Below are 27,044 nucleotides of genomic sequence, written 5' to 3' on the forward strand. Positions count from 1 at the left end.
ATTATATGTGGTCCGCATTTAGACCCACCAGGATATATACTAGTCGGCAGGTATTTTGGCAGGACCTACCCTATGGCCACGCCCCTCCCCCTCTAAGAAAACAGTACCAAAAAAAAATCAAGGCCAAACATTAATGGAGCAATGTTTTCCCCAATATTAGATACTTTAAATATTATTAATAGTATTTTAGGCTTTTTTCGTGGAATTGTTGGTTGATATTTAGGTTTTTATGATTAATGATAATATTCCAATCTTTTTTGTTCTTAGTTTTTTTAACGTTTTTTTTGTTTGAAGGGTATGGGCGTGGTTATTGGGTGGGTAAAGGCAACGTCACTGCCGCCTATGGCATATATTTGGTAACAAAGTCGGAAATGGTAAATCCGGTTAACGAACAGCCTACCCTTTTGTTATCACCGTGTTGCTATTTATAGAATAAGCTAGACAGTAGGCTTTTTTAATGGTATTTTATTGTGAACGCGAAAAATGGTTAAGAATTTAGGTGTGGTCGTGTTAATAACACTTCACACAGCGGTTACGTACAATAATACTGCCATCACGCCACCGCAATATGATGATTAATCACGTGACGTCATTGAAAAATTAATGTTTTTTGTTTTTTTTTATTGCACGTTATTTATTGGAACTTTTTAAACCTATTGGGTAAAAACGAATATTTTCATATCCCCCCTCCCCCGATATATAGCTACTTTAATTGAAACTTCTTTTAGTATACTAGGAGTACAGCGGGTTTCGGTCGGATTCCTAAACAATCAGGAGGTATTTCGACCTTTGGAGCAATTACCTGCCCAGTGTCACTAATATGCTCCTCCTTTTCCTTCTCTCGCTCTACCACTCCCCTCTTTTCTCTAATGAAGGACAAGTGCTGGTCAAGAGCTAGTTTCTTCTGGTCAAGAGCTAGTTGCTTCTACTCAAGACACAATAACTGAGGGTGTTTTAAGTTAAAACTAAAAGGATAGTTAACAAGCCTGATTCGGTAATAAAATAGTTTATTCAGTTTTCATTTCTTTAAAAATATTCTTTAAATCAGGTATAAAGCAGTAAAAAAAACAGAATAAGAAACACAAAGTATAAACAGGCACCAATAGTAAACTATAGCAAATGAGATTCTTTATGACATAAAACTACTGCCATTTTACACAACACAGAAATACAATTTGTACATAAACTAACTACCTACATGCATTATATTCATCTATAAACAAGAATAATACATTCGATTGCAGCAACAACAATGAAGAGGATGATGAAGCAGATGATGATATTGATGAAGATGTTGTTGTTGATGATGATGAAGAAGATGATGATGATGATGATGATGATGATGATGATGATGATGATGATGATGATAATAATGATAATTGGTGAAGTCATGGTGATGGTGATTAGAGCAACAGTAATGGTGACGCTGAATGAGTTAATGATGTTGATCACAATAATATCAATGATGACCACATACAATAATAAATGCAAAGAAATAATCAAGTATATCTGATTAAAATCATATCTTCAAAAACACTAATTCTACCTAGTCAAAATGCCTCTTTAAATGCACTTTAAGAAAATCATAAGCTTCAACACTCAAATGAGGTGATATGTCTTAACAAGGCAGAGAGGAAACTTCAGTCAAATCATCATCTGTGTAGGTATATGTATCAGTCAAATTATCAGTCGAAACATCATCGTATTCCGAATCAAAATCATCACACTCTAGAAAATCAAACATTCCAACAGATTTATCGGAAGGCACTTTATTCTTTGAACTACTTCTATCCTTTGGTGGTTTATAATTCTCGTTAATAAAGCCTAAACTTATATTTCCAGAACTCGGTAAACAATTGTCCAAATTTTCATTATGACTGGTGTCAGAGTTTCGACTAGTACCTGATGACCTAGTTATTGCACTAGTAGACCTAGAACTAGTTGAGCCTGACCCTTGAGAACCAAACCTTTTTCTCGGAGGCAAAGCACTTTTTCTTGAATCACTCTCCACACTGTTACTATTGACTGCATTGAGTTTAGGACCTATTGGTAGACCAGGCTTCGACTCCACTTTCATATTTGCTCTGACAGTTTTATTGCCTAGTACTTGTGTTTTCATTGGTATATTTTCTACCACTTTACTTGTATTATGTATAATTTTGACATCAGGCTCCTTATCTTTCTTAGCTAAAACAATGGCACCAGTGGTTTTAATGGGGTCTTTAATGGCATAATTTGTCAGGGGTTGTTTTCCTTTAAGACCCCTTCCATCGAAAGCACTAACTTTTCCTTGATCTTTAAATTTACCTTCTTTGAGAACAATTTCTTTGGCAATATTAATTGGGTTTCTTTCAGTTTCTATAGCTAGTGTTTTGATCTCTCTTGGTGATGCAATGATGTTTTCTTCAGTAGCCTTTCCCTTGCCTTTGTTTTTATTTATATCTTTGTTATCTTGTTCTTTTTCTAGAATATCCGTTCCCTGTTCACCAATATAACTCTCCATGACAACAGGATTTGCTCTATGTCCCTTCTCATTCTTCATCTTTGGCATTTTTGTTTTAGTTTTAACAACTCCAACTGATTTCACTTCTTTACCACGATTCTTTCCATTTGTATTGTCATTCACAACTAATTCTGACCCAATTATAGAAAGGTCATCATTTCTACATTCAGTTTCAGACACTTTCATCACATTTTTAAGCTTTTCATGGTCACTTTGTTCGGCTTCAACATTTAACACATCAACATTTATCACTGGCCTTTTCTTAGTTCCCATATCAACATCAACATCTTTAACTACCTGAGCATAATCCCCACTTCGGTACATCTGTTCAGCAGCAATATCTAACACATTTACTGTTCCAGCAGCGTGTTTATGCGCACCACAATGGTGACAATGTTCAGCTTCCACATTCAGAATGTTAGCAGTCTCCTCTGAAGAACCAGCTTCTTTATGAACTTCAACTGATACATTCATCTGTCCTGGTTTACCTAAACAGTCACCATTTAATTCACAACCTTCTTCAAAATCATCATCATCATTATCTGCGTCTCTATGTCTTCTGTAGGGGTTTGTATAAGGTCTTTTAAGTAATACTGATTCAATTTGCTCCTGTTCAATGTTAAGAACATTCACATTTGGTTGAGCATTACATTTATCTGATGTTCCAATGACCGTGTTCTCAACACTTACATTAACTGGTGAATCAGCAACATCAGGAGGATCACCAAGAACATCACCTTCAGTTGGGTCACGATTTTTTCTAAATGGATTGGTGTAAGGTCTTGGAGAATAGCTTATATTTTTACCTCCAAATTCATCTGTGTTCTCATTACCTACTACAAATCCTGTACTATGAGTATCACCTGTTTGATTTTCCACTGGCTGAAAATGGCTTTTATCCATTAGCTGCAGTTGACCAGGGTTTAGACGATAGTTCTGACCTTGGTAACCAAGATGACCTCTTTCATAGATTAAAGGATTACTAAATATGTTACCAGCATCTTGACCACTAGGACCAGTTCGGTTATCACCTTGAATTGGATCAAACAACTGACCCGCAGTATAGCCCTTTGTTTGCAAAAATCGAGACCAACTTTGTCCATCAGTGAAGTCTAACTTACCATTATGGCCAATCTGACGCTTATGACCATCTGTTGCAGAGGAAACTCGACTATTTGGCTGAGATTGAGATTTTCTTGTTGATTCATCTCTCTTGGCACTGTTTCTTTGAGATGTTAAAATATAATCACCAGAAAAGGGTCTTTTTCTTGCTGTCTTGTCCCCCTCATTTCTAGGGACCTCAGGCGGTAGATTGACCTTTGTATTTGCGTATTTAAAATCTCTTGTTTTAGACTGGCTCCCTCTACTTCCCCTACTGCCTCTACTTGAGGCAGATCCCAGTCTACTGCTTCCCATTGGGTCTCTTTGCCCTTGCGTGGAACTTCTCCCATTCCCCGAACTTGCCCTTGCTTGCTCAAATATTTCATTCACTAAGGGACCTAATTCTTTCAAGTTTCCTTTGACCTCCCCTGTTTCGTGACAGTTTTCTTCACAATTTATCACCTGGTTTCCTCCCATCTCAATATTCTCGTCATCTTCCTGATAGAAGCTTGTTTCAGTCATTTCCAGCTTAACTTCTCTTCTTCTTCCTCTTCGAAAACTTCCACTTGGTGAGGGATTAGCTCCCTTTAAAGTTGAGTTGCCATTTGTATTCGAGTTATCTCCCTTTTCACCAGTTTTAGTAGGCAGTAAAGCAGCTTTTGCAGTAAATATTGAGAAATCTGGCAGTACTGGTTTTGTTTGAGGTAGATCTATTTCTGATATACTATCAGTATTCTTAGTCAAAATCGAGTCGGAAATATTATTTGACGAGCCAACTGACTGCATTGGAAAATGTTTTCTGTTGTTTACATTCACACAAACACCATTAGCAGATGCCTTACTTATATCAGATGAATCACTTTTATGCCTCTGCCGATGAATTAAATTCTTCATTTTATAAGAGTTCAAAGAATTCATATCACTTAATAAAGGTCCAAAGATTGGTTGTATGCGGTTTTGTCGGTGCTTTCTTTTTTTCTTTCGGCGTTTTCTTCGTTCCTCTTCCCTAATTTCCCGCTCAATGTCGCTCAGTTTTTGGCTCATACTTGACTCGTATGACCTTCGATGTGATGACCTTGATGACCCCTTTCTTGACCCCTGAGACAGTGCATCTGGAGAGGAAAATAAAACAGAAGAATTAGTTTCATAAGACATACTGTGATACATTCCTTTAACGTTGCTCTCTCACAAATTGACAGTTTTGAACTTTTTTTTGTCTCAGAATCAGCTGCTTTTGGCATTAATGACATCAATTCAATCATATAAATTAGCTTATAATAGAACAGAACTCAATTGTTTGGAAAACAGCCAAAATTTTAATCTTTCTTAAAGCATTAGTAAATCTGCTCTTCTGACACCAGTCTTAAAGCACTGGTTTCCAGATATTTACGCAAAATACAGCTCATTCTAAAACAAAAAATAAAAAAAAGTTTTCAATAATCAATCTGTGAAAGTGCAGCTTTAAATGATATATCTTTTGACCAAAAGGACTTTAGTTTGACTATTGCACATATTAATTTGTTTAAATATGATAATAATTCATAAAAGATTTCAATCAAACCTGAGTCAGCATGTCTGCGCCGCCCATGCCTGAAATGTGGATTTAGCATACTCCTGCGGCCCCGATGTTTGGGCATAGAGACAGCAAATCCTGAGGACAGAGAATGGGAACTCGCACTGTTACGTTCAAACCTCATACCTGAAATGGAAGAAAACATCCAGTATAATATGTCATAATTTGACAATAGATAAGCAAGTTGTTAGGGATAGTCTTTTATGTTTTAATATTATTTTTACTGGATGCAGAGCAGATAACCACCATTAACCTGATTTAAGTTTTTAGGAGCATCTATCAATGAGGAAGACGCCATGTTACAAGGCTAGTATGAATGTTACAAGGCTAGTATGAATGAAAGTATTTGAAACTCTATTAATAATTGGATGCCAGATTAACTACTAACCAACAGCACATTGCATAATAAAAGTAGACATGTTTAGAATGCGGATACAACAGGGGCAGTGATTACGAACAGTCTCAAGTCTGAGTTCAGACTCGAGACTCATTATTGCAAAATTTCATTTCATTGTAATATTCTTTTTATCAGAGCATTCATGGTAAAACGTGCTGAAACATATTGCTATTTGATAATTTTACTAATATATACCTACATTTTGTAAAAGAAATGAAATAAATATGATTTTTTTCTTCCTTTATGAAAATGCTTTTCTGAGTCTGAGTCTAGACTTGGACTTGAGACTGTTCGTAATCACGGCCCCAGGTCATTTGGCTGCATGCATGTTTGATATGCGGAAAGAATCGAATTTTGATCTGTCTGTATGGATTCGAATCCGCGAGTTTAAAACTGGTTTTTCGATGCATTGGAGTAACTGGTTGCATTGCTAGTATTTACCCACAGTTAACATTATCTCCCTTTGCATTGCTAGTATTTACCCACAGTTAACATTATCTCCCTTTGCATTGCTAGTATTTACCCACAGTTAACATTATCTCCCTTTGCATTGCTAGTATTTACCCACAGTTAACATTATCTCCCTTTGCATTGCTAGTATTTACCCACAGTTAACATTATCTCCCTTTAAGATTATTTTTCATAGCATAAGAAAATGTTTCTTCGAACAAGAGTGAAATTTTCAAAAACTTGTTAACCTCATACCTGAAACGGAAGAAGACATCAAGTATTATGTCGTAATTTGAAAATAGAGGAGGAATTTGTCAATAATTGTCTCTTATGTTTTAATTATTTCTACTGGCTGAGAAGCAGATAACAATCATGAGCATTTGCCCACAGTTCATATTATCTCCCTTAAAGATTATTTTATAGCATAAGAAAATGTTTCTTCCAAAGAATGAAATGTTTCAAAAACTTGTTCAGCATATTCTGTATTGAATGATTGTTAGTGTTGCAAAATTGGACCCCAAGCTGTATCTACAATCAAATCAAATCAGAAGGAATATTTTGATTTACTTTTGGAGAATAATCAAAACATTAAATATTCCTTTCATTATGTCCAACAACAAATGTAATTTATAGACAATAATTGTGTTACAGTGTAAGATTGTAATATATTTCACCAAGTGAGCACCAAATACTATATTCACTTTTGATTTTCACGAGGTGTGATATACTTGAATGTTACACTGTTACAAATATTTTTTTTATATGTCATGTTTGGAATTCTCTACCAGCCCTGTACACTCTGAGATATGAAAGTTGAAAGTGAGAGCATTTAAAGTTTACCAGAAGCATGGCATTGTGACAAAACCAAGTTTTTCATATGGGGGCTTAGAAATCATAGCAAGTTAATCTCTCATGAGTACAGTTAGAAAAAGCAGCAGCCTTTCTCTTAGTAATGGGGTGATTAATCAGACTGTCAGGTAATCATTGACGATATCTGAAAAATTATTCGTTGACGAAAAATTCAATTCGTCAAATCATTGTACCACAGTGACTTCCCCTTACTTACTTACAACTATTAGTTGCGATCTATCTGATTGGACAACAGCATTCATTCTATAATGAAAATAATTAAAATAAAAATAAACAAATCTAGCTAAGTGTCTTGTGTGCTTAGTTTGGCTGCAACATTCATAATAAGCTTTATGACCTTGACCCTACCCCCTTAAAAGCAATCCAAAGCTAGCATTTCACATAAGCTACCTACACACCAAGTTTCATCACTATTCATCACTCATAACTTATGTTATTGGGCGGAAACCAATGTTTGACACCCACCAGTCTGCCAACCCATAAATGACATTCTCATTCTAATAACATGGTTTCATTGAAAACCTGGATAAAAATGTAAGTTAGATCCTACCAACAGGATCATCGTGATCGGTCCCATAGCTGATTGAGAGTCTCTCGTTGCTGCGTTGTTTCTGCCTCTTCATCCTGCGCGCCACCAGTCGATGCTTGTGGAGCCTCTGAGGCTCATTGACGGGCTTGTTACATATCCTGGAAATATGAACTCAAACTTATTAACTCTTTAACAAAACCAGGGCTGTGATGACCTTGTAGCAGAAGGACTGAAACCATTTTATCAATGTGTTGAGGGGACGCTTTCAGCCCTAAATGGGGGACAATTAGAGTACCCGGTGGCAACTCACTTGTCCAGCCCAACCAAACTGAAGCCAAATCAGCAGCGTGTTCTCTTGACCCTAAAAAGGACACCAGTACTGATGTCTAGAAGAGAATCAGGCAGAGGAGTGGATTATCCCTGCTTATAGCTGTCCGCTCCATCAAACCAAGATAGTTTAAACTAAATAAATTAGGCCAAATTTTTTTTATGTTCAGCATCAAATTCCATTTTCAAAACTTATCTATCAGGCAGGATAAAACAAACTTCTGTCAATTGAACTAGTTGGGCCTGACCTTCTAAATGTCCTCCTCCACACGTTTATGGAAGCTTTGTTCCAGGACCATGAACTGAAGACGAGGCTTGCAGCGAAAAACGTGATGATATGGACCGCCACCGCAACCACACTCGGCCTGCTCTCTATCTCACAGGAGGTAGACACGGTTCCTTCAATAATCTGGCTCACTGAGATGTTTGAACGGCAACTGTGAAAAGTAAGGTAAACTTTATATTGTAAATCTTATTATTTCTGTAAAAAATCATAACCGTACCTTTAATAATGACAAGATCATCAAGTTTTAATGTTAATCTTATTCTTTGATGAGGATTTTTTCTAGAGTTAGAATTCTGATATAAGAAATACCTGGTCACCTTTCTTTAGTTTATCTTTTTAATACTGTAAAAACAATAATTATTGTATCTTAATGACAAGTTTATTGATTTTAAATCATATTCTTTGGAAAAGATTTTTACAAAAGTTAAAAATTCTGATCCCTAAGGGGTCATATTCAATATAACTTTGATCATGAGTCACGGCTGAATGATTCCTTTCATGTATTGGCCAATTAATTTTATATTAAATTAAGTTAAATCAAAGTTGTGAATTGAATATAGCCCCTGAGCCAGTAATCCTTCGACATGCCTCAGTGATTCCATACAGCCTATTGGTCAGCTTAATATACAGGCCAATCAAAACACTTCTAATCCTTAAATTTAAGTTCAATCTTAAGTTGTTTATTGAATACAGCCCCAGGTCCCTATTATATCATTAAGCACATACTAGGTGTAGGTGAGAAGATTGTTCTCCCATGTCGACGTGTTGATAAACGTATAAAGGTGAACACACACGGTAATCAGTACCAGCACAAACGTTAGCAGTATGAACACACCTGAAATGGATGAAATTTGTATAAAAAATCTATTAAACATGTAGATATGGACGTATATAAGTTTATAGTATGTTCCAGGAGTCATGTCTTGTATGGCATTGTAATGGCATAAAAGATTATCGTGCAGGCCGCATGGGCGCCACTTACGTCGATTTAAGAAAATATTTTGAAAATTAATCGTTGTTGCAATAAATTCGCCAAATTTGAACAAGAGGCACATCAGTGCCTGTGCTCCACTGGCCAAAAGGTTCAAGCAAAGACCACCTAACGAACATTTTCATCAAGTTTCATAGAAATACAATCATCAATTTTTGAGGAGAATTTATTTAAAAAATTTTTTTACTTTAATAGCTCTGGCTGCCATGTTGTGCAGTTGACCGAAATGATTTGGGCAATTTGAGTAAAGGAGCACCAAACAAACATTTCTGTCAAGTTTTATCGAAAAAAGGTCATCGGTTTCGACGACAAGTCGTATAAAGTTTTTTTTATTTTTTAGCTCTGGCAGCCATGGTGTGCAGTGGACTGGAACCATTAAACAAATTTTGGTTAATGACCATCCAAGGAACATTTCTTTTAAGTTTCATCAAAATCTGATCATCGGTTTCTGAGAAGATGTTCTTTAAAGGTTTTTCTATTTTTTTGCCCTGGCAGCCATGTTGTGCAGCGGACCGGAACCATTTGAGCAATTTTGGTTAAGGACCACCCAAGGAACAATTCTGTCAAGTTTCATCAAAATCTGCCTATCCGTTTCAGAGGAGATGTCGTTTAAAGATTTTGCTATTTTTAGCTGTGGCGGCCATATTGTGCAATGGACCGGAACCATTTGAGCAATTTTAATAAAGGACCACCCAAGGAACATTACTGTCAAGTTTCATCAAAATCTGCCGAACCGTTTCAGAGGAGATGTCGTTTAAAGATTTTGCTATTTTTAGCTCTGGCGGCCATATTGTGCAATGGACCGGAACCATTTGAGCAATTATGGTAAAGGACCATCCAAGGAACATTTCTGTTAAGTTTCATCAAAATCTGATCATCGGTTTCTGAGAAGATGTTCTTTAAAGGTTTTCTATTTTTTTGCCCTGGCAGCCATGTTGTGCAGCGGACCGGAACCATTTGAGCAATTTTGGTTAAGGACCACCCAAGGAACAATTCTGTCAAGTTTCATCAAAATCTGCCTATCCGTTTCAGAGGAGATGTCGTTTAAAGATTTTGCTATTTTTAGCTGTGGCGGCCATATTGTGCAATGGACCGGAACCATTTGAGCAATTTTAATAAAGGACCACCCAAGGAACATTACTGTCAAGTTTCATCAAAATCTGCCGAACCGTTTCAGAGGAGATGTCGTTTAAAGATTTTGCTATTTTTAGCTCTGGCGGCCATATTGTGCAATGGACCGGAACCATTTGAGCAATTTTGGTAAAGGACCACCAAAGGAACATTCCTGTGAAGTTTTGTCAAAATCCACTTATCAGTTTCAGAGGAGATGTCGTTTAAACTAAAAGTTTACGCACGCACGCACGCACGCACGCACTCACGACGGACAATCTGTGACGACATAAGCTCCATGGCCTTCGGCCAGTGGAGCTAAAAATTGTAGATTTTATCGCAAATGGCAACAATGGCAAATGCCAGCGGAAAGCTGGGGCATTGTTTTATTTATTATGTACACGTTAACAAAAATTTGTAAACTAAATAGCCTTAATGAACACACATGAAAAGTTTGTTGGAAGATAGAATTGCACAATACGAGCGCATATCATAAAATGTTACCGTACAATACATGAACATATATATGCATTGTAAAAAATATGGACACACTGGAACTATTAGTAGTAAAAACACACTTAACATGTTAGCAAAGGTCGAATAATGGTGCTTACACTACAAAATGTAAATTCAACTTCTGAGTTATCACAGACATTTAAGCTTCTTCACAATGCTATTTCCATCACTTCGTCACAATGTTATCATAACACCTCAACTTTTCATCATCAGAATTCTTACATGCAGATGAGCTTTACTTTACTCCTACTCGTTTAAGAATCTAAAAAACTTAATACTACAAAACCCACCTAGTCGGATGATTGTATCATGTATTTTGGATGTAGCCTTCGCTCCAATAAACGGTGGCGAGTCCTTCCTTACTTTGATTAATGTTTTCAAACCTAGGATGAAACAATACACATTATTTGAAAGACATACAAACCACAACCAGACAAGTTGAGAATAATTGTAAGAAAAAATTATGCTATGATTTATCTTTTGCAACTTTGAAGTTTACTTTAAGTTATCTTTTGTAACTGTGAATTTATATATGTTTATTTTACAGAGATTTGTATATAATTGGTTACAGATACATATCAAAATTGTATGAGATACAGAAAGCTTGATGGCACGATGTTATATGAACATGTGAGTTTTGTTTCCGCAACAAGTTAAAAGCTGTACTTTGATCAAGATGTTCAAATAACAAAAATGAGCGCTACAGAAAGCTAAGAGCACTACTCATCTACATGAGTACTAGGTTTCATGCAAACACCTTTATGTTTGTGCTTCCAAGATATTGCCAAATAGAACCATAAACTTGCTGCCTTAGCTTAGCCAAACCTTGACATCAAAACTAAAACATTTTTTTTTTAGCTTCAAAAACCCGACCAGCCTGCACACCAAAACAGTGACAATCAAGGAGTATAACCCAACATTCACTAAGGCCAGAGTTGTGGGCTTGCTACACATGTTTATTCATTGGTACTACATTTCATGTAAATATCTCAAAGCTCTTTGAGTAATGTCTGACATAAAAAAGTTTAGCATGACAAACAGGATGAGAATGACTGCCTGTCACAAAACCAAGATTATGACAATATTCTGAATGCTTTTCTTTGAAAATAAGGTGAGGTAAAAAAATATACCTCTAAATGAGAACACAGCCCCAATGGTGAGAGAGATACAGATAGGGGCCAGGACGTACCCCACCCGCACCCAGAGTTTGGTAAAACCAGGGAAACAAATCCCGCTGATGGAGTCGGCATCAATCTGAAACAGAAGGTTGTGAATATATTTTAAAATTATTTTTTGATGTTAAGTTGTTTATAAATTCAAGTTTTCATCTATTCATATCATTCCTTCATTTTGGAACAATCACGAATGGCCCGTTTATTAGTAAAGATATATGTATTGCTCACCAAAAGTTATGATGGTCACGATAACAAATCTGAGTACATTTAAGACAATAATCATTTCATCATTCAATTTGTAACGAAACTTTCTTTCTTTTATTTGTGTTTGTTTTATCTTTAAATGGGTACCTTTTAAAAGCACAACATACTGTTGTTTATTTCAATTTTTTTTTTTCATACTGTTGTTTATTTCGTTGTTTTTTTTAAGATATATAACAATTCAATATGTTGTTGAAAGAAATTTACAAAGAACATATATTTAAATGATAAATTGTAATGACAACCACGCTTTACACAGATTTTTTTATGAAAAATAGATGAGCTTAAAATGTTCCAATACTCTTGCACGATTGGCCCATGATATATATTTGCATACTGTCTTTAATGATTATTTAAATTCTGGCAAAGGTTAAGGTTTTTGCACAATGACGTATTCAACAACAACAACACCAAAAACACGACAGTACCATTACTTTGTTTTTGAAAATCAGAGGATGTAAAAATGTTACAAGCCAGGCAAATTTTTTTTATTTTTTTTTTTGAGCATGTCCAGTTATCATTTTATCAGGGTTTTGCTATTTTCAACAACTCACGACAGATGTAGACAGACAGATGATGGTGAGAACGAGCGGCAGACACCAGCTGATGATGTGGAAATAAGCCGTCTTCTTTGACAGGTCGTCTCGCACTGTACCTAGAGCCTGCATGGTAGTGATTTGAACAGTATATATAAGTCTATACACTTCAAATGGTAGAAATCTATACATTCAAATGGTAGAAGTCTATACACTTCAAACGGTAAAAGTCTATACATTCAAATGTTAGAAGTCTATATACCCTACAAATGGAAAGAGTATAAACACTTCAAATAGAAAGTCTAAACACTTCAAATAGAAAGTCTATTCACTTCTAATGGTAGGTCAATACACTTTAAATGGTTCAAGTCAATATACTTCAAATGGTAAAAGTCTACACACATAAAATAGTAAAAGTCTGTACCGGTAAAATGTTAAAAGTCTATACACATAAAATGGTAGAAGTCTATACATTTCAAATGGAAAAAGTCTATACATTCAAATGTTAGAAGTCTATACCCTTCAAATAGAAAAAGTCTAAACACTCCAAAGTAGGTCAATACACTTCAAATGGTAAAAGTATATATACTTCAAATGGTAAAAGTCTATACACTTTAAATAGTAAAAGTCTATACACTTCAAATGGTAAAAGTCTATACACATCAAATGGTAAAAGTCTATACACTTCAAATGGTAAAAGTCTATACACTTCAAATGGTAAAAGTCTATACACTTCAAATGATAACATACATATATTAACATTTTAATATATTTTTATACATAAATTTGTCCCTTCTTTTTATATTTAAAGATGATTCATCCGTATATCACTGTATTTTGATAATATTCCAAGATTTATGACCTCGTTATAATATATAATACAAATAGAAACTGACCATAATCATTATAGGATTATTTTTAGAACTACTTTCCATCACCATTACACAACTAGGACAAACCTATACCCACCCACCCATAGGCATCTGAATCATTGTTTGTCACTAAAATGTTGATTAAAACCATTTTGGATACATAAAATGAGACAAACGACACATCTGAAGATATTTAGTGACTTTGATATACAAAAAAGAAACAAGGTGTGTAACTCAAACTTACTGGATTTCACAGTAGAGTCCAGGTTTATTCAAATTTTTCAACCAACATATAAACAATTTTTAAATAGGTGACATAAAAAGGGGAGTCAATTACCTTTAAAATGGTATGCGATATGTTTGTATAACTATATTGTCTTTAGACAAACACGCATTATTCAATGTCCCATTCTCGTCTTTTTCTTTAGTCGGAAACTGTATAGCAAATTCCAAACATCAATGTCTTCCTGTGTAAACAGCACTATACACAGAAATATTAAAGTGATTTTATGCTTCTGTGTATAGATAATTTAAATCCATCATGAAATGACTAACATCACAATATTAAAAACAACTGTATCAGTCTTCAAATTAATCCTCTTTAACATTTCGTTTTAATTCATGTCACCTATCTAAAAATGGATTATATATACCGTATTTTCTCGACTATAAGGCGATTCGCTTATAAGACGGCCCCCTAACTTTGCCCATGAAATCTGGTGCTTTTTGTTTCGACTCGCTTATAAGACGGGGTCAATTTTTAGGCAAATCTAAAATTCTTCCTAATGTGTAACAATGTTCAAGCTCAACGGACAATTATCGACTTTCGCGGTAACTGTTTTTGTTTTACTCAAAGAAAATGGCGGTCAACTGTGAGCTCTCTATTTGGAGGTAGGTTAAAAATGAGTACATAAGTTTGCAGGACAGGTCGTTACTTATCGGAATTGTTATAATTAATCAATAACAACATATGTTTGTTTTGGTTTTTTTTATTGAAGACACCAATGAAGTTCTTCGGTAAAATAAATGGCTTCAATAACATAACTGCGAAAAGCCGAGGCATAAATAGGTGTTTGTTTAGCAATAATGCTTTAGGCAATATTGTCCCTTGATTGGCGACGAACATAAAGGATTCATATTCGCATTGTCATTTGTTTGCTTAATCAAATTGACAGCTAGGTACCTACATCATATTAAGATTCCAATTTATTGATTTGAGATATCTGTCAAACTAATTATACTGACACGCGCCATGAGAAAAAATGCAGATATAACGGTACACTGTGTGACGTCAGAGCACGCGCGGTGAAGAGATTTCGTGTTGTTGTTTACTTAATTGCCCCATACATGTATCAGCAGACGATATACTGGATAGACGAATACCCTATGTAAAATTTTACTGATTTTGACTTGAATCTTTTTTTAATATTTTATCGACTCGCTTATAAGACGGGTCCCCTACTTTGGGGGTAAAAATCGGGACCCAATTTCCGCGTCTTATAGTCGAGAAAATACGGTATGTTGGTTGAGAAATTTGAAAAAAAACTGGACTCTACCGTGAATCCTGTATTAATCAACATTTTAGTTACAAACAATGATTCAGACGCCTGTGCACCCACCCACATCAAACAGCTGATCAGAAAACCCTTTCACATAGATGTCATTTTACTTCTATTATCATCAAAACTGAGGTGGTATTCAATATTCAACTTAAGTTTATCTCAGGGCATACATCATTGACTTCATTCACTCTACTGGTCTGTGATAAATAACAAGTAATCCGATTAGCTACATCGTACTTAGATCCAAGACCAATATATTGAATACCTGCCATGTATTCAGTTTGGAATAGGTTAGTCCCGTTACCTTGAAGTGGATGTCCCATGAGTAAGCCAGCATGACGTACCACACCACTCCTGCCATTGTGAAGTAGTACACCAGAATGAACACAATTGTACATGTTGCACTCTCCCCTGACCTATAACATAGAATCAAATATAGTCAAAAGAAGCATACCCGGTATGTGCGTACATGTAAAACCTGAATTTTTAAGTCGAATAATAAAAATAATAATTTGCATTGTACTGTATGCAAGAGTTATCTTACTTGATTTAAGTAATAGTTGGGATCACATGTTTAAGTTTCGATGCAATACATGATGTATTTGCTGATACACGGACTTAAATGTGGCAACATGCAAAACTAACCAGAATATCTATGTTGATTAATAAAGGGCCACAATTTGCATTTTATGCAAAATAGAGTTATCTCACTCCCATGCATTGTAATTAAATTTTTGAGGTCATACTTTTAACAGAAAAAGGTACACTTAGACAAATTTTAAAATGAACACATTTAAATGAGCAGCACTTTTCCTACAACACATAAACACAATGTATCACTGAGGGTAAAGAATACCCCCATTCATAGACAAACTATACACTTAAGGATATTTTTAGGTTTTAAAAGGGACAGGTGATTCAGAAAAGGGACAGGGTGAAAGGGCACATTTTATCGGGCTGTAAAGACTTTCATTGTGGAAAATGATAGGGATGTATTGAATTGAAGTAATATTAGGTTTCAACTGCCAAATATGTAGTTTGCAGGTATTTATTTATGTAAATATAAAATCATATTAAAAGTTTTTATAGAAAAAATAAATATTTACTGGTCGATTTGTGGGCAGAAGGGTGCTTAAAAAACACACAAGGGTATAGCACCATTCAATAACTCTTCTAAAGCTAAAACCCTTATATTGTGAAGTACATGTGTAAGACCTAAATAAACAACACTATACCTGGGACAATAATTTTTTTTTTTATTGATGAAGAAAACTCATCACTTGTAAGCACAAAGTACATCCAAATCATGAACATAACAGACTCCTGTTTTCAGAAAATAGATCAGCAATACTTACCCAATAAGAGGTTCATTTTTCCGAATAGTTCCATCTTTTCTGCATGTCACACCCTCCCCTGCCATTAGCTGTACCATCCAACCGAGAGTCGCAACCAAAAAACAGCCGTTTATATAGAACAGGATCACCGCGGGGTATTTACGGCCAACTTTCCAGTCTAGCACAAATGTGATCTGAAAATTGAGATTAAACCAAAGTTTTTTTCAAACAAATGCGTTTTTCAATCTTATTTAGAATGCAACCAGGGTCCTTTAATGCTGCACTCTCACAGATTAATTTTTTTGACAACTTTTTTATTCTTCGAATGAGCCAATTTTTGCCTAAATATCTTCAAACCAGTGATATAAGACTGCTGACAAAAGATCAGATCGCAATTTTCATATTTACGTTCGAAAATTAATATTTTATAGCTAAAAGCATTACATAACAAATGCTTTAAAAAAAAATGCATAAAACATCAATTTTTGAACATAAATATGAAATCATGCGATCTGATTTTTTGTCAGCAGTGTTACATTACTGGTTACCATGCATTTTTGTAAAAATTGGCTCGTTCCAAGACAAAAAAAAGAAAAAAGTTATCAAATGTTCAATCTGTGAGAGTGCAGATTTTTAATTGTGGAAAAGAGATACTACATTGCTAAAAGCCGGCAGCCAATTAAATGAAACTTGGATAAGTTGTCCACAGGTTATCTCTTGGCTTGCTGTCTCATTAAAAAGATTTGACTGGTTAGAATTTTTTTATTGGATAAAAATTGACCAATCAATAAACATTTTGGATAACTTTAACCAAACCAAAATCTTAACCAGTTTTAAACAACTGGCTGCAGATGATTATTCAAACATCACTAAAAATGGGATTAAATAAGGCATTGCATTATATAACTCAGACTTAAAAATATAATACACACCTATTTTTTAAATACAAAATCTGATATATTATAATACTGTCTGAGAATAAAAATTGGCAACTTCAACTTCATTTTGCCATTCATTGGTTAAACTATGAGAGTATTTTAGAAGCTTGCTCATGTCCACTGGCTAGTATAGAGGCATTGCACTCAACACTAAGAAAGCTAGCATTTATTCTTGAATCTTGATCGTCTAAACATTAAACACTCACTACAAGTTCTTGTCAAGTTTCAAATGTAATAAGCCCAGTAACAATTAATTCATAAAATACTAGCTGAAAGCTGTAAAGAATTGAAAGGTGAAGTACTACTAGCTGAAAGCTGTAAAGAATTGAAAGGTGAAGTACTACTAGCTGAAAGCTGTAAAGAATTGAAAGGTGAAGTACTAGAAAAGAAGGAACCAAGGATTTAGAGGAAAATAAAAGGTACAGTCGAACCCTGTTGGGTCGAACTCACTTGGCTTGATATTCTCATTGGCTTATTTTCCTCGTTTGCTCGAAATGGAGGTAAAGCAACAATTACTTTCTACTGAATGTAAGCATTTCTGGGAGTTCAAGCCAACATGTTTGACTGTATATTGCGATTAAGATGCAAATTTGTCCAGGTATAACTAGAAGAAATGACTACTCCTAAGTGCTGCCTTGACACAGGATGTCATTGCCGGACTAATTAATCATAATTATGTAAAAAGATGACATTTTAATATGTAGGAAATTAATTAAGACAGACGGATGTTATTCCTATTTAGCCCCAAATTTACCAAGTGAATGTCCATAAGGGTAAAAATATTGTCATATTTTCATAACACCGGAATATTTATCTTCTTGATTTTCATTGATATGGAACTTTTTTAATTTTACTAATATTACAAGTAATACATTGTAAGAGCCTATGGTCACTTATATCAGAAAGACGGAGAATGATCAGAAACATGTGCAAAGAATATTGCAGAAAAGACAGTCAGGATTTTTCCAGGCATTTAATTCAAGTAACCATTTACAAAATAAAAGCAGTATGCCTCTGTAAAATTTCTGACTAAATTTAAATGGCAAATTCCACCAGTTTAAATGCCCCTCCAAAATGATTGGACATGTAATCTTAAACAAGTTCGCATGACTTTATAGTGACAGGCATAAAATCTTACACCTCAATAAAGTTCCATCAAGATAAACACTGTTAAATATATGAATACAAAATTTCCCAGATGACCCATATTCATTTTAGTCCTAAAAATCATGCTGAATAAATGTTGTGACTGAGATCTTTGAAGATTTTATATACAGTGGTAAATAACTGGGAAAGAAATAAGAAACTTTCACACATAATTTTGTGAATATATACTTAAAGCTGCACTCTCACAGATTTACCGTTTTTACAACTTTTTTTATTTTTTGTCTTGGAATGAGCAAATTTAAGCAATATAAGCTAACAAAGTTTCATGAAGATCAGATAAACACTGTAGTATTTATTACACACCAAAATAAACACAAAATTTTAGTAAATTTCGCATTGGCAAAAAATGCGTAAAAAGTGCGTAAGATGCATGTGTCATATATAAGCCATGTAATACATCAGTATTTAAAGTAAGATTCAATGTGTTGTACCCAACGATGTCAATTTTATGTAAATTTTTGACAATTTTCTTTTTTTTTCTTGCAATTGTATCATCTGGTGTCTAGTGCCTTTAAAATTATCTACAAGTAAAAACACCCAGAAAAATCCCTGACCAGAGAAAACTTCAAACACAAAACATTCAAACAGGGTTAGAAAGGACAAACCAAGGTTACAAAACACAAAGGGTGAATATAGGTTACTTACCCCACCCACTTCTGCTGGGAGTAATAAAGCAAGCAAGACTGGTTAGTTTGCATCAACACAATCTAGACAAGCATTAATAACCAGTCACAGGAAAACTAAACACAAAACTAAAGTTTCATACAAGAACGGTTGAATCCTCCCTTTTTTAAGAAAATTGTGGAAAGCAATGATATAAATGAAATTTAATATAAAGGTAAATAATAACAAGAGCTGTCACAGAGACAGCACGCTCGACTATTCTGCCGCTTTTCAGTGTAAGGATTGAAAAGTTTTGGGGAAACATGCATGGATCACTGTTAGATTAGATTTCAATGCAATACATGATGTGCAGAGATATTAACATAAATGTGGTTACATGCAAAATTTTAACCAGAACTTTTAAGTGTAATAATAAAGGGCCATTATTTGCAAAACACAGTTATCTAACTTGATTATTCAATTAGGTTGGGTGGTTGAATACCATTGTATAAAGTCTCAATGCAATACATCAAGAAGTTGCTTAGATATTATCCTATGTGTGCTAACATGCAAGACCTTAACCAGAATTTCTAAGTCAAATAATAAAGACCTATTATTGGCATTATATGCAAACTAGAGTTATCTAACTTGGTTAATTGAGTAGGTTGGATGGTTGAGTACCATTGTATCAAGTCTCAATGCAATGTAACCTCAAGTAGTTGCTGAGATATTAACCTAGGTGTGCTTGCACGCAAAACCTTAACCAGAGTTTCTAAGTCAAATAATAAAGGCCTATTATTGGCATTAAATGCAAAGTAGAGTTATCAAACTTGGTTAATTAAGTAGGTTGGATGGTTGAGTACCATTGTATAAAGTCTCAATGCAAAACCTCAAGTAGTTGCTGAGATATTAACCTATGTGTGCTTGCACGCAAAACCTTAACCAAGGGGTGACGCCGACGCCGACGCTTGGGTGAGTAGTATAGCTCTCCTTATTCTTCGAATAGTCGAGCTGAAAATGTAGCAATCACTTCTATAAAAATTTAAATGTTTTACCATTAAATGGATTTTTTTGTTTTATTGCAAACATTAATCAGCACAAGCCCGCAAGTCACACTGATTTAATGGTTTCCAGGCTTGCTCAAATTCTGTATTTTATACAGCAGGGCTTTTAGAAAGCTTGGAGTTCAATTATCATTTTCATAACAGACTATACAAAAATAATGATTTGGTTCCAGAAACATGCTGCTAAAAACAGGCTAGGTTGGTAGGGCAAACATTTTATTGGGGGACACTTTTTTACTGTGTTTTTATTACATTTTGTAATCGCCCAATCAAATTTTTTTTTGAATTGTTAAGACTGTGACTTTTAAATCTGGTTGTTTGGTTAACTGGAACCACAAGATCAATTTTGTTACGCCTCATTTCTGAAGAACTATAATGTTAACATGTCAATGCTTTATCTATTAACATTGTATAAAGGTTCTAAGCATGCATGTTAGTCATTGATTATTGGCCATACATGATTTTTAGTAAAGCTTTTGTTATTCATCTACAAAGTGGTCGATATTAGCACAAGCCCACAAGCCCTGCACTGGTAAAATGTCTTCTGGGCTTGCTCAAATTCTGAATTTTTTATAGCAGGGCTTGTTCAAAACTTTTATGCCAAGCAATAGTATAAGAATTCGGGCTGGTTCATCGAAAAGTCTAATTTCGATGACTGTCTACATCCATAAATTTATATACTCAAAATGAAAAAAGCTTGATTAGTCTTTTTGTATTACTGTAGAAAAGAAATAAATAGTCACCATAACACATGAATAAAATTAGTGTTTCTTTAAGAACTAACACTGGGCATGGTATTATTCACTGTTAACTGTTTCCAAAAGGGGCACCTGGAACATCGGCAGGGCTGTGATTGACCTGGCAACTGACGGGCTGAAACCATTTCGTTTATGTGTTTTGGCGGCGCTTTAGGCCCCGTATGGAGGTCAAGTGGGAAGTTAAAGAGGGAAGATCATGCTTCCGTAGAAGCAAAAATGGTATTTTTAGAAGCCCTTGGGAGGCCTGTCCTTACTTCATATTTGAAGCAAATTGGAGTGCCAATACTGTTAACATTAAACAAATCAAGTAACAATCAAAAGCAGCCTTTTTTTAATCAGTTTAAATATACAAATACTTTTTTTAGTCCCTTGAGCCATAATGGGCATTTGATCCACGGAAATCATGATTATACGCAGACAAATCATATCCCTCATCTGACTAGTCATCTTCTACATTTTACCCTACAATCTGTTAGTAATGCAAAGGATTTCTTTTTCATGTACAAAAAAAATGCTGTCATAAAAGCATCATTCGGTTTTATCCAGTACCTGTTACTGTTAATAAATAGAAACAAAGTCATACAGGCAAAATCATATATTAAAACTATGATGCAATAATTTCTGGAAACATGAGTTTTATACATATTTACATTCGCCTAGGTCATTGTATAGATATTTATTCATATTTTATATGTAGGACTTACGATGTTATTGTTTATTTTAATATTGATCTGTGATTGGATAAGGGGGATGTCATTTAACCAATGGTACTTGACGTTACAAATATCAGCCATTCTTTTATACAAATGCATGTTGTCGGTAGTAGTGTGCTTCATTGAATTTGCTCCTGTGCCCTACTGCATTCATTCAGCAAAAACGCAAGATAAATCCTTAGATGTACATGCCCCTTTTTATATGCAAGTTTCAAATACCAAAATTCTTATAAGTAAAAATTAACCCTATACACTCACGATGGTAAACAGTAGACTGGTCACACAAAGCGACGCCACGACAGCAACCAGGATAAACACGCCCTTGTGTTCATTTGGGGTGTACAGCGGATCCTCACACTGCATCCCGCATCCCTGCATCCCCCCGTACCAGTTCTCTTCCACACCTGTGCTGATCAGTGGGGCTACACACTCCCCATCGGTCGTAAACTTTGAGGTCTCGTAGAACGTTGGCTACAAAAACAGGAAGTGTTACACAGAATTGATGAGCTTAAAATCCATAAATAAAAATCAGATGCCAACACTTGTCTGTTGTTTCCAGTCTACCAATGTCATAATTAACTCATTTGTCTTTAGTGATTAAAACAAAAAAGTACAATTTGTGTAAAGATAAAAAAATATGGTGATATTTTGGCACTTTTTTAACATAGGAATCTGTTGGCTTGTAGCTACCGGTATATAGCTTTATGTTCAAACTTTTGGCTACTGAGCTTGTTTGTGTAGTATATATAAATATTGTAGTAATAAATTGAAAAACCCCATTTTTAAAGGCTAATTTTTCCCTCCCATTTCACAAAGCATACACTTTTTTGTTAAGATAATTTAAGTAAAATGAGTTAAACATATTAATGCATTTAAATTAGACAACATTTTGTTTGCATTAACCTATAATGTTCTGTTAAAGTTGAAAGTTAAGCATACTGAGGATGCTACTGACATTTACATCAAGGCTATAACAATATCAACCACTTTTGCTTCAAGTAATCTTACAACTGAAAACAACACCAGTAAATGCTAACATACCCCGCAATTTTCAGCGTAGAAGTCCTGCTCACAATCCAGAAATGATGGCCATTGTCCTCCAGCTGTAATGATCACTTGACAAGGGGAGCGAACTCGTTCACAGAGCTCACGGTTTGGTCGTTCTACCCCAGTACCCTCCCCTTGATCACACCTAGGTAGGTAGACTGAACACAGGAATGGCTGGAAATAAATTAATTTTAAAGTCAAATTTAAAAAGAGCAATAATGGTAAAAATTACTGTATCTTTGTATGTAAAGTAACTTTGTTTACTGGTATATATACACACACACACACACACACACACATCTTATGCACCAGTCAATTGTAACCCCCACCCCCCCCCCCCCCCCCGGTCTGGAGGTATACCAGGGAGAGCCGGGGAAATGAGCTGTGATTTTACCTTCCAGGTGGCCCCGCAGTGCCGGGTGAATGCTGTGGTTTTGACTTCGCGCCGAAAAAAGCGGGGAATGGGCCATTTTTAGAGTCCTTGGGGTACGGGGGCATTTGGCAGGGATTTTACCAGTTCATCCTCACAGGACAGAGATTTTACCCGGGCTTGGCTGGACCAAAAGTCAAGGTCCCCACTATTCCCTGGACCTGGGGGGCCATGGTTATAATTGACTGGTGAATTATGCCATAAAAAGCAATATATATAACTTAAGATACATACATTAATTAAATAGCATTTAAGAAAATACTTTCCTGAACCGCAATATCAAATTGATACATGTAGTATATTTTGGTCCATTACCTGTATGATGCTCCAGCATTCTGGTACAGCCTTGAGGTGTGACCAGGCATCCAGCTGGGTCTGTATCTCCACCTGCGACAGGCTGCCATTGGTGTAAACCAGGGAGGTATAGTTGAATGTAACCTCCCCTGTCAAGCATTCTGTAACCTCAACAGGGACACATGAGCTGGTGTCATTCTTGTAGCATGGAACACTTGCAGTAAGTATGATTCCATGAGGTGACATGATGACAGCCACGATGAAGACTACAGTGAGTTTTTGAGTGTTGGGGAGCCCATGACCTTTCACCCTATATGAGGACATGGTCTTGTATTGTCCCCACATCGCTTATACTGAAAAAAGAGAGTTTTTGTAATAAGACCTGGGGCCTAAAACAAAAATACATTTTGTTCGGGTTACCCCACCCTACCTACGGAATAGGCGCCGACCCTACCGTTTTTATAGTCAGTTTGAAAAAAAATTGAAAAAAAAATAAAAAAAAATTGCATTTCAATATGTAGTTTAAACCTTAAATGCTTATACAGAAGATAACTTTAACACCATTCTCCAATGATGAAAATGATATTCTTATATAAAGCCTAATAAAAAATAAAAAAAAGCCTACCTACCCTACCTATTTTTTAAAAGGATGTAACCCTAACCAATCAATTTATTTTTTTAGGCCTTACTTAAAAGTTATGTTTCTGATTACCAGTCTGCAACAAATGTTTTGCAACCATTTCAGTGCTCCAGCTAGCCCGTTTTTCAATGGCGCAGCGCCCGTGCCCCTTTTCTTACCGCCCTGCCCCTTTTTTGAGTAGTGTCCTTTTCACAAATGCTCTATTAGCGCTAATTATCCCGTTAGTGCCCTTTTTACTATTGAAATCATTATTAAAGATCGGCAGCCGCTGTCATAATTGAGACAAATTACGTAATATTTATGATAATAGTGTTCCCGCTAGGTGTCACCATGCTGCCCCATTGCCGACTGCTTAAAATATGCCGTATTGCCCTTTCATCTTCCCATGTGCCTTGTCCAAGTCATATGACAGCTAATTGTGTATTTGTGTAGAGAGCAGACGACATGTGTTTTCATAACCGGTCATCTTTTAATCCGATGATTAGGAAAAGCCAAATAGGGAACATCGGCAGGAGGCGGAGCTATTGAATACCAGCCAATCAGAATATACATTGAGAACTCGTTTATTCAATGATGAAAGTTCGTAAAATGCGATAGAAAATGTAAGGGGATGGTGAAAAATGTTGTCAAGCACAATTAAATATTTTTAAATAATTGTTTATTGTATTGTACAGACGTGACTCGCCATTTTAAACAGTGTTGATTTGAAGCAGACGGTCACTGCCGATTTATAAACACAGGAAAAGTGGCGCTAACACAATCAAATACATCACTTATTCAGTAAATGTTTTGAAAGTTTATTTGTAAAATATTGATGATGAAAATTTCTTTGTAACCCACAAAAATATGTTGATGCTTTATCTAGTGTTTACCTATCATGTCCACGATCTTGTCAAAATTCGCCGAAACCGACATTTTGTCAGACCGAATTTAGGAGTTATTTTATCAATGTTTTATGTTTTATAAGTGACATTTTAAGAAAGGGCAGTGATTTTTATTGTCATTTTATTCTAAAACATGAGCATATTCAACATTATTTTACCAAAGACAATTAAATAACAGCCAGGCTGAATGTAACATTCGTACCCAATCCTGAACGTACCAAATTAAGATTCGTCCCTTACATATTTGTTCTTTGTGTATTTATTTATTTGATTGCTTCAAATGTTTAACTGTCTTTGTTTTTTTCTTCATTTTACATGATTTTTAGGAGAAATATGTGACATTGCACTAAAGAAGACTCCAGTCAAGTACAATCACACTATACCACAGACAATAAGACAAATTTTAATTTTGATATTAAAACACACCCTCCTAAATTTTGAGAAAGGCCCCATTTTGTTCAAGTCTGAAAATCATGGAAAATGATTTAAAATGAGTATGAAAACAAAACAAATTCTAGGGTGAGACCTCCCCCCCCCAGAAAAAACCCACTTGTGACAGGGGTGGACCCCTCCCACAACCACCCCCAATCGCCCCTTCCCGACTCATGTAGCTTGCCCTTTTCAAAACTCCACCCTGCCCTTTTCAAATCCTGGCTGGAGCACTGCATTTATTGTCTTTATTACCAATTTCGAAATTTGTATGACTGTGTCGTATTCATATGTGTTGTATTTATATTATAAATATATATTCAAAAGCTTTATGGAAGATGCCTGAAGTATATAGTTGCAGCTTCAATGAATCTGTTAGTGCCGGTTTATAACGTATTGAATTTCGGCAGGCTATACAGATGGTTTACTGTGATATAAAATCCTGGGGGATTTGGAGTACTTTAGTCTAAAATAATAGACATGTTATACGGGATTCTTCTTATCTCTAAACGTCTAAATGGGTTTGTGCAAAAACAGGGTTTTTTGGAAAAAAATAATAATTGTATTTAGAGAAGTATTTTATGTTTGAAATAGATAATTGGTTTATATACATATTTTACCCTGTAAGTGCAAGGATATTTTGCACAAAACAAGCTTTTAATGCATTAAAACACAGGATTAACCTTTCCCATAAAATGAAACTTGACTGACACAGACAACAATTATGCCAATCGTAACAACTCAGCCACCTCCAGCATGCTTCGAAATAGACCTCGTAAATACAATCGCAACAACTCAGCCATCTCCGAGGTGTTCTGATTGTTGTAAAACTGAGCCGCAGCCTTGCAGGTGCCTTTCATGTATATATCATTATGTTTTGACAGTATGAAATGAAAAAAACACATCAAACTCATTGGACATTTATTTTTTGTGTAAGGAACTAATATAAAATAACATCACTGGTAATATTTCTTGTTTTTATGATATTTTATTGACACAATATGCTTTAACCCAGAATCCCAATCAGAATAACTTCCTACTTTTGGAACAATATAATTTGTAGGTGAAGGATTTGCCATACAAAAAATCGTAAAAATATCAGTCAACATACATGCAATTATTTGGTCTAGGAGCACTTAGGCTTCGCAGCTTAGATATGGTTTAAATCCAGGGAAGATGCCTCCCGTATCAGTACCGGATATCCTTGTGTCTCACTATGTGCCTTCAGCTCTACTACTATTACAATATCTAAATGTGTCACTTCAATGATGTCTCGACTCATGTCGCTTAAAATAAACACTGATAGATATATGGCATTTAAACTCACTAAGTTGTGATGACTGGTGTTGTCGAATGATGCAATTGCGGGTTCAAGTCATAATTCAGCCACTGGGTATTGCCATACCTTAATAAACTCTCAGAATACAAAGGGTTAATCACGACTTACATCTTGCTAAACTTTTAGATAATATCGTGGTACGATTCTGCATGAGTACGAACGAATAAGAATTTTTTATTTTAAGTGGCATATTTTATAGTATTTGAGACCATTCATTAAAAAACATCTTGTTTATCGTTACCTTTTCTACATTTTCTGAATCAATGCTGTTGTAAGCATAGGGTTTTGAGTGCGTAAAACTATTTACTTTTTGTAACACACAATGGTAGGTCACGTGATATTTTG

At 35.2% G+C, this 27,044-nt stretch overlaps 1 protein-coding gene across 2 annotated transcripts; it reads right to left on the reverse strand.

The window, feature by feature from the left end:
* Positions 1 to 996: 996 nt before the first annotated feature.
* Positions 997 to 27,044, reverse strand: LOC128205680 (uncharacterized). Of its 2 annotated transcripts, XM_052907527.1 has the most exons (14): positions 26,941 to 27,044; positions 23,429 to 23,760; positions 22,678 to 22,857; positions 21,895 to 22,107; positions 16,415 to 16,587; positions 15,364 to 15,475; positions 12,644 to 12,751; positions 11,784 to 11,907; positions 10,944 to 11,036; positions 8,763 to 8,871; positions 7,999 to 8,187; positions 7,445 to 7,581; positions 5,166 to 5,303; positions 997 to 4,716 (listed from the first exon to the last, which is right to left on the reverse strand). In XM_052907527.1, the coding sequence occupies exons 2-14, from the start codon at positions 23,750 to 23,752 to the stop codon at positions 1,619 to 1,621; spliced, it is 4,998 nt and encodes a 1,665-aa protein (XP_052763487.1). In that variant the 5' UTR covers positions 23,753 to 23,760; positions 26,941 to 27,044; the 3' UTR covers positions 997 to 1,618. The 2 variants fall into 2 exon arrangements, with proteins under 2 accessions (XP_052763487.1, XP_052763488.1); XM_052907528.1 differs by lacking the exons at positions 21,895 to 22,107; positions 22,678 to 22,857; positions 23,429 to 23,760; positions 26,941 to 27,044 and adding an exon at positions 19,144 to 19,148.

Source organism: Mya arenaria, chromosome 10 (genome assembly GCF_026914265.1).
Source record: "Mya arenaria isolate MELC-2E11 chromosome 10, ASM2691426v1".
Taxonomy (NCBI): Eukaryota; Metazoa; Mollusca; class Bivalvia; order Myida; family Myidae; genus Mya; species Mya arenaria.

Bases quoted from the DNA above. Each gene is read 5' to 3' on its own strand.
- LOC128205680 (XM_052907527.1), bottom strand. From the start codon at position 23,752: ATGTGGGGACAATACAAGACCATGTCCTCATATAGGGTGAAAGGTCAT. The intron at 22,108-22,677 runs GTATGTTAGCAT...CTGTTTTTGTAG, and splicing joins TCTACGCTGAAAATTGCGGG to CCAACGTTCTACGAGACCTC. The intron at 8,872-10,943 runs GTGGGTTTTGTA...CATCCATTTCAG, and splicing joins TGATACAATCATCCGACTAG to GTGTGTTCATACTGCTAACG.